We start from the raw sequence: 15722 nt of genomic DNA, 5'->3' as shown, positions 1-15722 counted from the left end.
TCACAGAACAAAAGCAAAATATTTCTGTTTATTTTTTAAAGGTTACTGTGGTATTTTATTTTTTATCTTTTGGCTGTGCCATGCAGCTTGCAAGATCTTATTTCCCTGACCAGGGACTGAACCTGTGCCCTACTAGAGAATGGACCTAGGCCTAACCACTGGACTGCAAGGGAATTCCCCACAAAATATTTTTAATTACAACCAATTTCAAGGACTTTTACACGACACATTATCTTCAAGATTCATTTACTGTTTTATATAATACAGTACCTCAAGAGCATGCTGTATCCTGTCTTTGTGTTTTCCAGCATGAGTAAGGTTGCTGGAAACACTGGAAGTGGTAGTCTCACAAATCTGCTCACCCAAAAGACAGTCTTCTGGAAGTAAGGTTTCTGCCCAGAGCCGGCAGACACCATCATGGCACGAAGTTAATAACACATTACAGACAGAACCTCTAATGATAAAGAGAAAGAAATAAAAGCTACTATAAATATCAATGCCATGAAAAATTAAAGGCTATTCATACTTAGTTCCTCATGCTTAAAGATGACATTAGTACAAAACTAACAGTATGATCTATCTGCAATTATTTTTCCAATAATGATAATGGATTTCTACTGACTACTTCACACTCTCACCAACACCCATTTATTACCCGCTCAGACCTGCAAGGTGGCAGGCTGGACTCAGGATGCAATCTGTTACCATGCAATAAGAATAACCTAACTGTGTCTGACACTCACCTTAATTCATTAAATTTAAACTCTGAATAGCTAAACTAAATGATAGTATAGTACGTGTTCAATTGTTTTAGAAGTTACACTGTGTGGAGAAAAAGTATCAATCAAAGAGCTTGAAATCACACACAGTACTGCTGAACATCATAAAAACTAGGAAGCAGGGGTGAAAAGGAAACAAATAAATTAATGCCAGATTATATACATGTGCTGCTTGAAAACAAGGCTCTGGAGGATTAGTATCCCCTAAACAAAACAAACAAGACAGCAAAAGGAAACCTACATTTCTGTCATTACAAATTATAGAATGACCATAATAAAAGATCATTAATTATAATTAAACTATGTGGTTTATCACAATAGTAGCTTTATCCTTCTTATAATCTAAACAGTTACGAATAGGGAAACAAATGTATTAATAAAACTATAAGGAGACTATAATTTCAAACTATAAATCAATTTCCATTAAGTTAAGCAAAAATTCACAGTATCAAGCAGCTGAAGTGACTTAACCACTTATCTTAAAAAAAAAAAAGCGCGAAAAATTTTCCTGTTAAAAATATGCTTACACAGAATCTGACTCAGTCAAAGGCAAAGTGTTCTGCAAATGTTTTCCATAGATGCAAATAACTTAAGCAGATTAAGCTAGAAGAGCCTTTTATTTAGGTTCCAAAACTGTATACATTCCCCATGTTATCATTTACTGAGCCCCACACTGAGTGTGCTGTATTTCCCATCAAGGGCAAATGGTGCTCAGATATATTGAGCAGTGAAATAACCCTTCCTCAAGAATAAATACAGATTTCCAAGCAAGCATTTTTAGAACTTACATATAATACAAGAATCATTTGCTTAGGCTATTTTATAGCTTGCTTAATCTTTCAAATACTTTTAAAAGATGCTGTAACAATGAGGAAAAATTTGATAAGTTTCTGTTGCTAGGCTTAAGAAAAAGTTGGGACACTATTTACTCTATGTGATTACACGTTCCCAGCATGTGGATTACTAACAGTTTATTACTATGTTTTATTCTTCCTTAATGTGTGCTTTTCTATTACCTGCAAATGTTTGCTTCTTAGAATCTATTGCTGCTGCTAATACTGACAATACTAGCTAATGCTGTCTGGGCACACACAAAGTGCAAAGGCCTGTATAAGCATTTACACGCGCTCACATATTTTAGTCTCATACAACTCTCTGAGGTAGGTACTACTGCTACCCTCATCTACAAGGGCAAGGAGAGCTTAAGAAATTTAGTCAAAAGCTCACAAAGCTGGTAACAGCAGAATCTGAATTCAGGCAGTTGACACCTAGAACCTATGCTCTTAACTGTCACCATATCAATCAAAAGAACTTTTGTTTTCATTATTTTTATAAACATATAAGTGTACAAAATGAAGTTACATGATACACTTGTCTAACCTGGGCATATACTTGCTAGTTTTACGCCATGAAAAACCTGTTACAGCTCGTGGATGTGCCAAATACACAAAGGAAAACTGAGTAGACGCTTGTCTCCTTTTCACTTCATGATGATCCTGAGGTATAATTGAAGACTTCCAACCAGTCATAGGATACCACACTTTCAAAAGACAATCATCCTGTAAAAATATATAGGCCAATATAAAATTAATTTGTACACACACACTTCAAAATTTAAGTGGTTTGAACAGAAGCTTTAAAAATTAACCTATATATAAAAAATACACAGAGTTTTTATATATAGTACAGAACTAAATCTAAATCTATTAATAAAATGAGCCTTATTACTCTAAATGATACCATTCATGAAGGATAAATGGACCATGTGCTCATTATCAATATTCTCTACACAAAGCTGGTTTTCAAATAGAGACTGAAGCCAAACTCCCCCACTTCAATACACCAGGGTCCTCCCTGTAAAGAAAAGACTCAAAAGACTCTGAAATCAGATGATAGCTTGGATAAGAAAGAAGCCATGTTATCTGGCACAGTTATCCTCTTCTCCTTTCTGAAGAGATCTGAAAGGATGAGACAAACCTTTTTTAAAAAATGCTTCTTATTCTAAGTCAGGATGCAGCAAACTTTTCCTGTAAAGGGCCAAGTAAGTTTTGCGGACCACACAGCTTCTGATACAGATTTTTCCTGGTTTTGTGTTGTTGTTGTTTTTTTCTTATAACCCTTTAAAAATGTAAAATCCATTTTTGGCTCATGGACCATAGTGTGTTCTTATGATGACAAGGCATTTAGGCAGTTTTTCGGAACCACCTTTATGCCCACTTAAGATATTTACAGGTATATCAATAGGTATAGACAATCATTTTACTTAGTTCTAAGAATTTTGTTAAAAGGCCTAAACAATTTTATCTTATTTAACAGGAACTATCTCTTTCACAGTGCTTCATCCTCAGTGGTGAAAAGTTTATAAAGGAAAATAATAAAATAACATTTATGGAAAAAAAATCTCAATCTCTAAGAAACAATGAAAATATGTGTTTCTGAAAAAGTGTGTATAAATGCAAATATTTTCATCTGAGCTGGAACAACACTTCTGTCTCTTTTCCATCTTAGTATTCATTCTCAATCTACACTGCATAATGTAGGTTTCTACTGAAGGCTCATTTATTCAGATATCTGATTTACACAACAGATCTCTTTAAGTACTTACCTTGAGACAAAGCACTTAACCATGCACTAGTTGCTTTCCTCCAAGTACCTTGTTCACCTAGCATCATTTTCACCTTCCCAAATTTACTGCAGAATCTACGTCAGTAGTTTCAGATTATGTACCATAAAAACCCTTAACGTAGCTGAGAGCCCCTAAGCAGTCAAAATGGAAAGTCAGAGAGCCTCCACAACCAAGGCAATCTAGCCCCTTCTCTCATTCCCACTAGCTTCCTCCCTCAAGTAAAGCAATCTCAACACTTTTTATCTATTACTATCTAAAACTCTAAAACCACAAAGAATTAAACTAGAAATCAGTTATTAGAAAGAGAGAAAATTTCCAAGTATTTATAAACTAATCAAAATGCTTCTAAATTACAAGAGAAAATTTTAAATATGTTGAACTGAAGGAAAATAAAAACAAAACATCAAACTTGGGGGGTTGTAGCTACATGAGTGCTTAGAAGGAAATGTATAGCTTTAGATGCTATACATCAAGAAAGAAGAAAGGTTGCAAATTAATGGTTTATGCTACAACCCAAAGCATCAAGTAAAAGAAGACCAAAGAGAACTCACATTAAAGAGATAAGAGGAAGAATAAAAACCAATGAAATAAAATATGAAAAAAAATCAAGAAATCAATGAATCCAAAAGCTATTTTTGAGAAGATCAATAAAATTGATGATCTAGAGTGATCAAAAATATTTAGAGAGAAAATACAAATTACCATTATCAAGAATGAAAGATAGGACATTACTACAGATCCCATAAACGACAAAGGAACTGGGCAGTATCATGAACAATTTTATCCCAATCAATTCAACAATGTATGTTAAATCCCTAAAAAGATAATTTCTTTTTTTTTTTCTTTTTTTTTAAATTTTTTATTAGTTGGAGGCTAATTACTTCACAACATTTCAGTGGGTTTTGTCATACATTGATATGAATCAGCCATAGATTTACATGTATTCCTAAAAAGATAATTTCAAAACAACTGACAAAGGAGGAAAGAGAAAACTTGAATAGCTCTACATCTATTAAAGATGCTGAATTCACAATTTGAAATTTTCTCACTAAAGGAAAAAATAAAACTGTAAAACTATAAGTAAAATACTAGCCTAGATGGCTTTACTGATGAATTTTACCAAACATTTAAGGAATAAATAGCACCAATCCTTCACAAACTGTTTCAGAAAATAAAGGAAAAAAATGATCTCATTGTATAAGGGCATTATTATTAGCCAGACACCAAAACCAAAGACATAAAAAAACTATACGTGAATGTCTTTCATAAACAAAGATGCAAACACCTTTAAACTTAATCCAGCAGTATGTTAAAAAACAAGTTTTGACCAAGTGGAGATTATCCCAGCAAAGGGAAGTGGGTTTAACATTGGAAAAATCAGTAACTGCATTTCATCATACTATTGATAACAGAATGAGAAAGAAAACCTACATAATTATCTCACTATATGCAGAAAAAGCACTTGACAAAAGTAAACACTAACTCATGGAGGAAAAATAACATTCTCAACACAGAGAAATAGGAAAAATAAAAGGGAATATACATCACATGATCAAGTTGAGTAACACTATGATAAACCTTCAACTTATATCATATATAGTGGTGGAAGACAATGCTTTTCCCATAAAACTGAGAGCAATACAAGAACATCTGCTCTCATCGTTTCTATTCAACAAAGTGTACTAGATGTCCTAGCGCTTGTGATATATTGAGTAAGGGAAAAAAATAAAAGGCATACGGATCAGAAAGGAAGAAGTAAAACTGTGTTTATTCACAAAATCCTAAGAAAACTACCCAAAAAGGGTAGTTCAGTTCTAGCAAGAACTGATAAGCAAGGTCATGAGATTAAGGATCAAAATTCAAAAATCAACTCTATTTCTGTATGTTATCAATAATTAGAAATGCAATTTTTGTAAATACATTTTACATTAGGAAGATAAACTTAAATTGTGTACACTGAAAATGATGAAACGCTGCTCAGAGAAAGAAAACCTAAATAAAAAGAGAAGCATACCACATTTGTAGATAAGAAGACCAACTATTACTAATGTAGAATTCTTATCAAGTTGATCTGTAGAGTCTACCCAAACCCATGTCCATTAAGTCGGTGATGCCATCCAACCATCTCATCCTCTGTCATCCCCTTCTCCTCATGCCCTCAATCTTTCCCAGCACCAGGGTCTTCTCAAATGAGTCAGCTCTTCGCATCAGGTGGCCAAAGTATTGGAGTTTCAGCTTCAGCATCAGTCCTTCCAGTGAACACCCAGGACCGTTACAGGCTGGATCTCGTTACAGTCCAAGGGACTCTCAAGAGTCTTCTCCAACACCACAATTCAAAAGCATCAATTCTTTGGTGCTCAGCTTTCTTCACAGTACAAATCTCACATCCATACATGACCACTGGAAAAACCATAGCCTTGACTACATGGACCTCTGTTGACAAAGTAATGTCTCTGCTTTTTAATATACTGTCTAGGTTGGTCATAACTTTCCTTCTAAGGAGTAAGCATCTTAATTTCATGGCTGCAATCACCATCTGCAGTGATTTTGGAGCCCCAAAAAATAAAGGGTGGTGTCATCTGCATATCTGAGGTTATTGATATTTCTCCTGGCAATCTTGATTCCAGCTTGTGCTTCCTCCAGCCCAGCGTTTCTCATGATGTACTCTGCATATAAGTTAAATAAGCAGGGTGACAATATGCAGCCTTGAGTACTCCTTTTCCTATTTGGAACCAGTCTGTTGTTCATGTCCAGTTATATCTGTTGCTTCCTGACCTGCGTACAGGTTTCTCAAGAGGCAGGTCAGGTGGTCTGGTATTTCCACTTCTTTCAGAATTTTCCACAGTTTATTATCATCCACACAGTCAAAGGCTTTGGCATAGTCAATGAAAGAAATAGATGTTTTTCTGGAACTCTCTTGCTTTTTTGATGATCCAGCAGATGCTGGCAATTTGATCTCTGGTTCCTTTGCCTTTTCTAAAACCACCTTGAACATCTGCAAATTCACAATTTCGTATTGCTGAAGCCTGGCTTGAAGAATTTTGAGCATTACTTTACTAGCGTTATGAGATGAGTTCAATCGTGCAGTAGTTTGAGCATTCTTTGAGATTGCCTTTCTTTGGGATTGGAATGAAAACTGACCTTTTCCAATCCTGTGATCACTGCTGAGTTTCCAAATTTTAGGGCATATAGAGTGCAGCACTTTAACAGTATCATCTTTCAGGATTTGAAATAGCTCAACTGGAATTCTATCACCTCCACTAGCTTTGTTCATAGTGATGCTTCCTAAGGCCCATTTGACTTCACATTCCAGGATGTCTGGCTCTAGGTGAGTGATCACACCATCATGATTATCTGGGTCGTGAAGATCTTTTTTGTATAGTTCTTTCGTGTATTCTTGCCACCTCTTGTTAATATCTTCTGCTTCTGTTAGGTCCCTACCATTTCTGTCTTTTATTGAGCCCATCTTTGCATACAATGTTCCCTTGGTATCTCTAATTTTCTTGAAGAGATCCCTAGTCTTTCCCATTCTATTGTCTTCTTCTATTTCTTTGCACTGATCCCTGAGGAAGGCTTTCTTATCTCTCCTTGCTATTCTTTGGAACTCTGCATCCAAATGGGTATATCTTCCCTTTCCTCCTTTGCTTTTCAGTTCTCTTCTTTTCACAGCTATTTGTAAGGCCTCCTCAGACAGCCATTTTGCTTTTTTGCATTTCTTTTTCTTGGGGATGGTCTTGATTCCTGTCTCCTGTACAATGTCATGAACCACCGTCCATAGTTCATCAGGCACTCTATCAGATCTAGTCCCTTAAATCTATTTCTCACTTCCACTGTACAGTCATAAGGGATTTGATTTAGATCATACCTGTATGATCTAGTGGTTTTCCCCATTTTCTTCAATTTAAGTCTGAATTTGGCAATAAGAAGTTCATGAATGACTATACTCCAATACAAAGTAAGAAGTTAAAAAAAGAACAGCTGAGGAGTATATATGTTCATAGAAGTACTTTATTTAAGAAATATAATTCCCAAAGACGAAAAAAAAAGTTAGAGGAGTCATACTACTCGATTTCAAAGCTAACTATAAAGCCACGGTAATCAAGACACATATCATTAGCATAAAGGCATATATATACACACACACACACATAAATGTGTGTGTTAATTTATATATGGAACAAAATAAGGAAGCCAGGAACAGATCCACATATGTATGGAAAATTGATTTTCAACAAAGTTGTCTAGGAAATTCAATGGAGAATGGATTGCCTTTTCAAAATGTAACTGGAATTATCTTGATATCCCTTTGGGAAAAACTGAGTTCAAATCAAATGCAAAAAAAAAAAAAAAGAAAATCCCAAAATGTAAAAATCAAAACTCTTAAGGGCTTCTGGTTCAAGATGGTGGAGTAGAAGGACATACACTCATCTCCTCTTGTGAGAGCACCAAAACAGTAACTAGCTGTTGAACAGTGATTGACAGGACGACACTGGAACCCACCAAAAAAAGACACCCAATGTCCAAAGACAAAGAAGAAGCCACAGCAGATGGTCAGAGGGGCACAATGACGATAAAATCAAATCTCATATCTGACAGGTGTGTGACACACAGACTGGGTAACAATAATACCAAAGAAGTTCTCACACTGTTGTAAAAGCTCTGAACCCAACATCAGGCTTCCCAGCCTAGGGATCTGACAAAGGGACTGGAATCCCCAGGGAATCTGGTATTGAGGGCCAGTAGGAATTGATTACAGGACTTATAGAGGACTGGGGAAACAAGAGACTCCAGTCTGGAAGGGCATAAACAAAATTCTGCACACACCAAGACCCCGGGGAGAAAAGCCGTGACCCCACAGGAGACTGAACCAAAACTACAAGCCAGTGTTGGAGGGCCTCCTGTGGAGCCATGGGTCAGCAGCGGCTCACCACAAGGACAGGGGCACTGGAAGGTCTCCCTTGGCACAAACCCTTTTGGAATTCATCATTAACCCAACCATAGAGCCCACAGACCCCAAAGCTTGGTTACCTCAGGCCAAACAACTACCAGGGAGGGAGTGCAACTCCACCCATCAGCAGATAATTGGATTAAAGCTTTACGGAGCAAGGCCCTGCCTACCAGAGCAAGATCCAGTTTTTCCCATGCCACTCCCTCCCATCAAGATGCTTACAGGAGCCTCAGCTCATCCATCAGAGGGAAGACAGAAAAACCAAGAAGCAGCACAGTCTTACAGCAGCTGAAACAAAAACTGTATTACAGAAAATTAATCAGCATGAAAAAACAGAAAGTTATGTCCCAGATGAAGGGACAAGATAAAACTCCAGAAAAACAACTAAATGAAGAGGAGATAGACAACCTTCCAGAAAAAGAATTCAGAATAATGATAGTGAAGATGATCCAGGATCTTGGGAAAAGAATAGAGGCAAAGACTGAGAAGATGCAAGAAATGTTTACCAAAGACCTAGAGGAACTAAAGAATGGAGATGAGTAATAAACAAGAAGGAATCCACAGCAGAATAACTGAGGCAGAAGAACAAATAAATGACCTGGAGGACAGAATGGTGGAAATCACTGCCACAGAACAGAATATAGAAATAAGAAAGCAAAGAAATAAAGACAGCCTAAGCGTCCTCTGGGACAGCATTAAATGCAGTAACATTTGCTTTAGAGGGGTCCCAGAAGGAGAAGAGAAAGGGAAAGAGAGAGAGAGAGAAGAGAAAGAAAAAAATGAGAAATTATTTGGAGAGATAATAGCTGAAAACCTCCCAAAGAAAATAGTCGATCAAGTCTGGGAAGCACAGAGAGTCCCAAGCAGGAACACACCAAGGAACATACTAATGAAACTGACAAAATTAAAGACAGAGATAAAATATTAAAAGCAACAATGGAAAAATGACAAATAACATACAAGGGAATTCCCACCAGGCTAACAGCTCATTTCTCAACAGAAACTAACCCTACAAGCCAGAAGGGAATGGCATGATATATTTAAAGTGATTGAGAGGAAGAACTGACAACCAAGAATACTCTACCCAGCAAGACTCTCCTTCAGATTTGATGGAGAAATCACATGCTTTCCAGAGAAGCAAAAGTTAAGAGAATTCAGCACCACCAAACCATCTGTACAACAAAGGCTAAAGGAAATTATCTAGACAGGAAACAAGAGAAGGAAAAGACCTACAGATAGTAAACCTGAAACAATTAAGAAAATGGTAATAGAATCATACTTATCAATAATTCCCTTAAATGTACATGGATTAAATGCACCAACCAAAAGACACAGACTGGCTGGGAGATGAAAACACATGCATGTATGCACTTCCACTTACCACAACACTCTACTTGACACCCCCCCAAAATTGTATGTAATTATTTTATATTGTTAATCATGTTCCCATTATGAATTGCAATTATAATTATTTTATATTTTTTGCCTATTGACTGTGAAAACTGATAAACATCTTTTACTATTGTGATGATGTAACTACTACTCACTTAATACCACTGACTCATTTGGTCAACAGAAAAATAAGAACTCTGTATCACCAAAACTAGGATCTAATAAGAAAGCCTATAATCACTTTTTAAAATCCAGATTCATATGAGAATTATCTTGAAATTTTTGGAAAAATACAAATACTCAGGTATTGCTTTTTTTCTCCAGAGCTCCAGATATGCTTCTAATGAACAGTCATGTTTAAAAACAACTGGACTATATAATGATCATTTACTTTTATCTAGTATGTTTCACTTTTTCTATTTCATATTCATTGCTCCCATTTCATTTATGTTCTCCAATTTCTCCATCTCTTTCCTTTTTGCTGTTCTTTTTCAAGCCTTTATCAACTGTAGTAAAGCTTTTATATTTATATATATATATATGTACAATATATATATTAGGAAACTTATCAATTTTTGCCTAACTAAAAAAATTATGACATTTTGATTCCACTTGTTTGACTTAGTATGAATAGAATGCTACATTTATAATTAAAAAATAGAATATGCAACAAGCAACAAAGGTTTGCTGTATAGCATAGGGAACTATAGTCAGTATCTTATAATAACCTACGATAGAAAATAATTTGAAAAATAATATATGTTTATTTGTATAACTGAATCACCTTGCTGTGAACTTGGAACAGTGTAAGTCAACTATACTTCAATAAAATATATATATATATTTTCTTAAAACTATAAAACTTCTAAGAGAAAACACAGTAAAATATCTTTGTGATTTAAGGATAGACAAAGTTTTTTTTTAATGACAAAGAATTTTTTTTTAATCTAGGCCATAAAAAGCACAAACCAATATTAAAAAATTTATGTTAGATTTCTTCAAAATTAAAACTTCTACACATCAAAAGATCATGGTATGTGGTCCCACCATTTCATGGCAAATAGATGGAGAAAAAATGGAAACAGTGACAGGCTTTATTTTCTTGGGTTCCAAAATCACTGTGGATAGTGACTGCAGCCATGAAATTAAAAGATGCTTGTTCCTTGGAAGAAAAGCAAGACAAACCTAGATAGCGTATTAAAAAGCAAAGGCATTATTTTGCCTGCAAAGGTCTGTACAGTCAAAGCTATGGTTTCTCCAGTAGTCATGGACAGATATGAGAGCTGGACAACAGAAAAAGGCTGAGTGCCAAAGAATTGCTGCCTTCGAACTGTGGTGCTGGAGAAGATTCTTGAGAGTCCCTTGGACAGCATGATCAAACCAGTCAATCCCAAAGGAAATCTACCCTGAATATTCACTGGAAGGACTGATGCTGAAGCTGAAGCTCCAATACTTTGGCCACATAATGAGAAGAGCTGACTCACTGGAAAAGACCCAGATGCAAAGATAGATCAAAGGCAAGAGGAGAAGGGGATGACAGAAGATGAAATTGTTGGATGGCACAACCAACTCAATGGACATGAGTTTGAGCAAACTCCAGGAGATGGTGAAGGACAGAGAAGCCTGGCAAGCTGCAGTCCATGGAATCACAAAGAGTTGGACACGACTGAGTGACTGAACAACACACATCAAAAGACACCATTTAAAAAAAAAAAAAAAAGACAAGTCATAGACTGGGAGGAAATATCTACATTTATCTTTCTTTTTTTTAAATTTATTTAATTGGAGGCTAATTACTTTACAATATTGTGGTGGTTTTTGCCATACATTTACATGAATCAGCCATGGGTGTACATGTGTTCCCCATCCTGAATCCCCCTCCCACCTCCCTCCCCATCCCATCCCTCAGGGTCAGCCCAGTGCACCAGCCCCGAGCACCCTGTCTCATGCATCAAACCTGGACTGGCAATCTATTTCACATATGATAATATACATGTTTCAAAGATATTCTCTCAAATCATCCCACCCTCACCTTCTCCCACAGAGTCCAAAAGTCTGTTCTTTACCTCCATGTCTTTTTTGCTGCCTCGCATATAGGGTCATCATTACCATCTTTCTAAATTCCATATATATGCATTAATATACTGTAATGGGTGTTTTTCTTTCTGATTTACTTCACTCTATATAATAGGTTCCAGTTTCATCCACCTCATTAGAACTGATTCAAATGTATTCTTTTTAATAGCTGAGTAATATTCCATTGTGTATATGTACCACAACTTTCTTATCCATTTGTCTGCCGATGAACATCTAGGTTGTTTCTATGTCCTGGCTATTGTAAACAGTGCTGCGATGAACACTGAGGTACACATGTCTCTTTCATCTGGTTTCCTCAGTGTGTATGCCCAGTAGTGGGATTGCTGGGTCATATGGCAGTTCTATTTCTAGTTTTTAAAGAAATCTCCACACTGTTCTCCGTAGCTGGTGGCTGTACTAGTTTGCATTTCCACCAACAGTGTAACAGGGTTCCCTTTTCTCTGCAACCTCTCCAGCATTTATTGTTTGTAGACTTTTTGATAGCAGCCATTCTGACTGGCATAAGATGGTACCTCATTGTGGTTTTGATTTGCATTTCTCTGATAATGAGTGATGTTGAGCATCTTTTCATGTGTTTGTTAGCTATCTGTATGTCTTCTTTGGAGAAATGTCTGTTTAGTTCTTTGGCCCACTTTTTGATTAGGTCATTTATTTTTCTGGAATTGAGCTGCAGGAGTTGCTTGTTTATTTTTGAGATGAATTCTTTGTCAGTTGCTTTGTTTGCTATTATTTTCTCCCATTCTGAAAGCTGTTTTTTCACCTTGCTTATAGTTTCCTTCATTGTGCAAAAGCTTTTAAATTTAATTAGGTCCCATTCATTTTTGCTTTTATTTCCATTACTCTGGGAGGTGGGTCAAAGAGGATCATGTTGTGATTTATGTCAGAGTGTTTTGCCTATGTTTTCCTCTGGGAGTTTTAGTTTCTGGTCTTACATTTAGATCTTTAATCCATTTTGAGTTTATTTTTGTGTATGGTGTTAAAAAGTGCTCTACTTTCATTCTTTTTACAAGTGGTTGACCAGTTTTCCCAGCACCCCTTGTTAAAGAGATTGTCTTTTCTCCATTGTATATTCTTGCCTCCTTTGTCAAAGATAAGGTATCCATACGTGTGTGGATTTATCTCTGGGCTTTCTATTTTGTTCCATTGATCTATATTTCTGTCTTTGTGCCAGCACCATACTGTCTTGATTGACTGTAGTTTTGTAGTAGAGCCTGAAGTCAGGCAGGTTGATTGCTCCAGTTCCATTCTTCCTTCTCAAGATTACTTTGGCTATTCAAGGTTTTTCGTATTTCCATACAAATTGTGACATTATTTGTTCTAGTTCTGTGAAAAATACCGTTAGTAGCTTGATAGGGAGTGCATTGAATCTATAGATTGCTTTGGGTAGTATACTCATCTTCACTATATTGATTCTTCCAATCCATGAACATGGTATATTTTTCCATCTATTTGTGTCTTCTTTGATTTCTTTCATCAATGTTTTATAGTTTCCTATATATAGGTCTTTTGTTTCTTTAGGTAGATATACTCCTAAGTATTTTATTCTTTTTGTTACAATGGTGAATGGAATTTTTCCTTAATTTCTCTGTTTTGTCATTGTTAGTGTATAGGAATGCAAGGGATTTCTGTGTGTTAATTTTATATCCTGCAACTTTACTATATTCATTGATTAGCTCTAGCAATTTTCTGGTGGAGTCTTCAGGGTTTTCTATGTAAAGGATCATGTCATCTGCAAACAGTGAGACTTTTACTTCTTTTCCAATCTGGATGGATTCCTTTTATTTCTTTTTCTTCTCTGACTGCTGTGGCTTAAGCTTCCAAAACTATGTTAAATAGTAGTGGTGAGAGTGGGCATCCTTGTCTTCTTCCTGACTTTAGGGGAAATGCTATCAATTTTTCACCATTGAGGATAATGTTTGCTGTGGGTTTGTCATATATAGCTTTTATTATGTTGAGGTATGTTCCTTCTATTCCTGCTTTCTGGAGAGTTTTAATCATAAATGGATATTGAATTTTGTCAAAGGCTTTCTCTGCATCTATTGAGATAATCATATGGTTTTTATCTTTCAATTTGTTAATGTGGTATATCACACTGATTGATTTGCAAATGTTGAAGAATCCTTGCATTCCTGGGCTATCCCACTTGGTCATGATGTATGATCTTTTTAATACATTGTTGGATTCTCTTTGCTAGAATTTTGTTAATGATTTTTGCATCTATGTTCATCAGTGATATTGGCCTGTAGTTTTCTTTTTTTGTGGCATCTTTGTCTGGTTTTGGAATTACGGTGATGGTGGCCTCATAGAATGAGTTTGGAAGTTTACCTTCTACTGCAATTTTCTGGAAGAGTCTGAGTAGGTGTTAGCTCTTTTCTAAATTTTTGGTAGAATTCAGCTGTGAAGCCATCTGGTCCTGGTTTTGTTTGTTGGAAGATTTTTTATTACAGTTTCAATTTCTGTGCTTGTGATGGGTCTGTTAAGATTTTCTGTCTTCTCGATTCAGTTTTGGAAAGTTATACTTTTCTAAGAATTTGTCCATTTTTTCCAAGTTGTCCATTATTATTGGCATATAGTTGCTGACAGTAGTCTCTTATGATCCTTTGTATTTCTGTGTTGTCTGTTGTGATCTCTCCATTTTCAACTTTGTTGATTTGATTCTTCTCCCTTTTTTTCTCGATGAGTCTGGCAAATGGTTTGTCTATTTTATTTATCTTCTCAAAAAACCAGCTTTTAGCTCTATTGATTTTTGTTATGGTCTCCCTTGTTTCTTTTGCATTTATTTCTGCCCTAATTTTTACACTTTCTTTCCTTCTACTAACCCTTAGGTTCTTCATTTCTTTTCTAGTTGCCTTAGGTGTAGAGTTAGGTTATTTATTTGATTTTTCTCCTGTTTCTTGAGGTAAGCTCGTATTTCTATGAACCTTACCCTTAGCACTGCTTTTACTGAATCCCATAGGTTTTGGGTTGTTGTGTTTTCGTTTTCATTCATTTCTATGCATATTTTGAATTTTTTTATTTCTTCTGTGATTTGTTGGTTATTCAGAAGTGTGTTGTGTAGCCTCCATATGTTTGTATTCTTAATAGTTTTTGTTCCTGTGGTTGACATCTAATCTTACCACATTGTGATCAGAAAAGATGCTTGAGATGATTTCAATTTTTTAATTTTTGAATTTACCAAGACTAGATTTATGCTCCAGGATGTGATCTATCCTGGAGAAGTTTCCATGTGCACTTGAGAAAAAAAAATCATTGTTTTAGGGTGAAATGTCCTATTGATATCAATTCGGTCTAACTGGTCCATTGTATCATTTAAAGTTTGTGTCTCCTTGCTGATTTTCTGTTTAGTTGATCTATCCATCAGTGTGAGTGGGGTATTAAAGACTCCCACTATTATGGTGTTACTGTTAAATTTCCCCTTTCATACTTCTTAGCATTTGCCTTACATATTGCGGTGCTCCTATGTTGGGTATGTATGTAATTGTTATATCTTCTTCTTAGATTGATCCTTTGATCATTATGTAGTGTCCTTCTTTGTCTCTTTTCACGGCCTTTATTTCAAAGTCTATTTTATCTGATATGAGTATTACTACTCCTGCTTTCTTTTGGTCTCCGTTTGCATGAAATATCTTTTTCCAGCCCTTTACTTTTAGTCTGTATGTGTCCCTTGTTTTGAGCTGGGTCTCTTGTAGATAGCATATATAGGGGTTTTGTTTTTGTATCCATTCAGCCAGTCTTTGTCTTTTGGTTGGGGCATTCAACCCATTTACATTTAGGGTAATTATTGATGAAGTATGATCCTGTTGCCATTTACCTTGTTGTTTTGGGTTCGCATTTATACAACCTTTCTGTGTTTCCTGTCTAGAGAAGATCCTTTAGCATT

General features: G+C 35.8%; 1 protein-coding gene across 3 annotated transcripts in view; it reads right to left on the bottom strand.

Annotated features, from left to right (window-relative positions):
- DMXL2 (Dmx like 2) overlaps positions 1 to 15722 on the bottom strand; it is a 169486-nt gene that overhangs the window by 87197 nt on the left and 66567 nt on the right. For all 3 annotated transcript variants that reach the window (XM_043471987.1, XM_043471988.1, XM_043471989.1), the window contains exons 7-8: positions 2160 to 2338; positions 271 to 454 (exon numbers count right to left, since the gene is read on the bottom strand). In XM_043471987.1, the coding sequence (XP_043327922.1) occupies positions 271 to 454; positions 2160 to 2338 (363 nt within the window). The remainder of the gene's footprint in view (positions 1 to 270; positions 455 to 2159; positions 2339 to 15722) is intronic.

This window comes from Cervus canadensis, chromosome 6, assembly GCF_019320065.1.
Source record: "Cervus canadensis isolate Bull #8, Minnesota chromosome 6, ASM1932006v1, whole genome shotgun sequence".
Lineage (NCBI taxonomy): Eukaryota > Metazoa > Chordata > Mammalia > Artiodactyla > Cervidae > Cervus > Cervus canadensis.
Note: the sequence above shows the minus strand (reverse complement) of the source record. Positions and strands in the feature narration are given on the sequence as shown.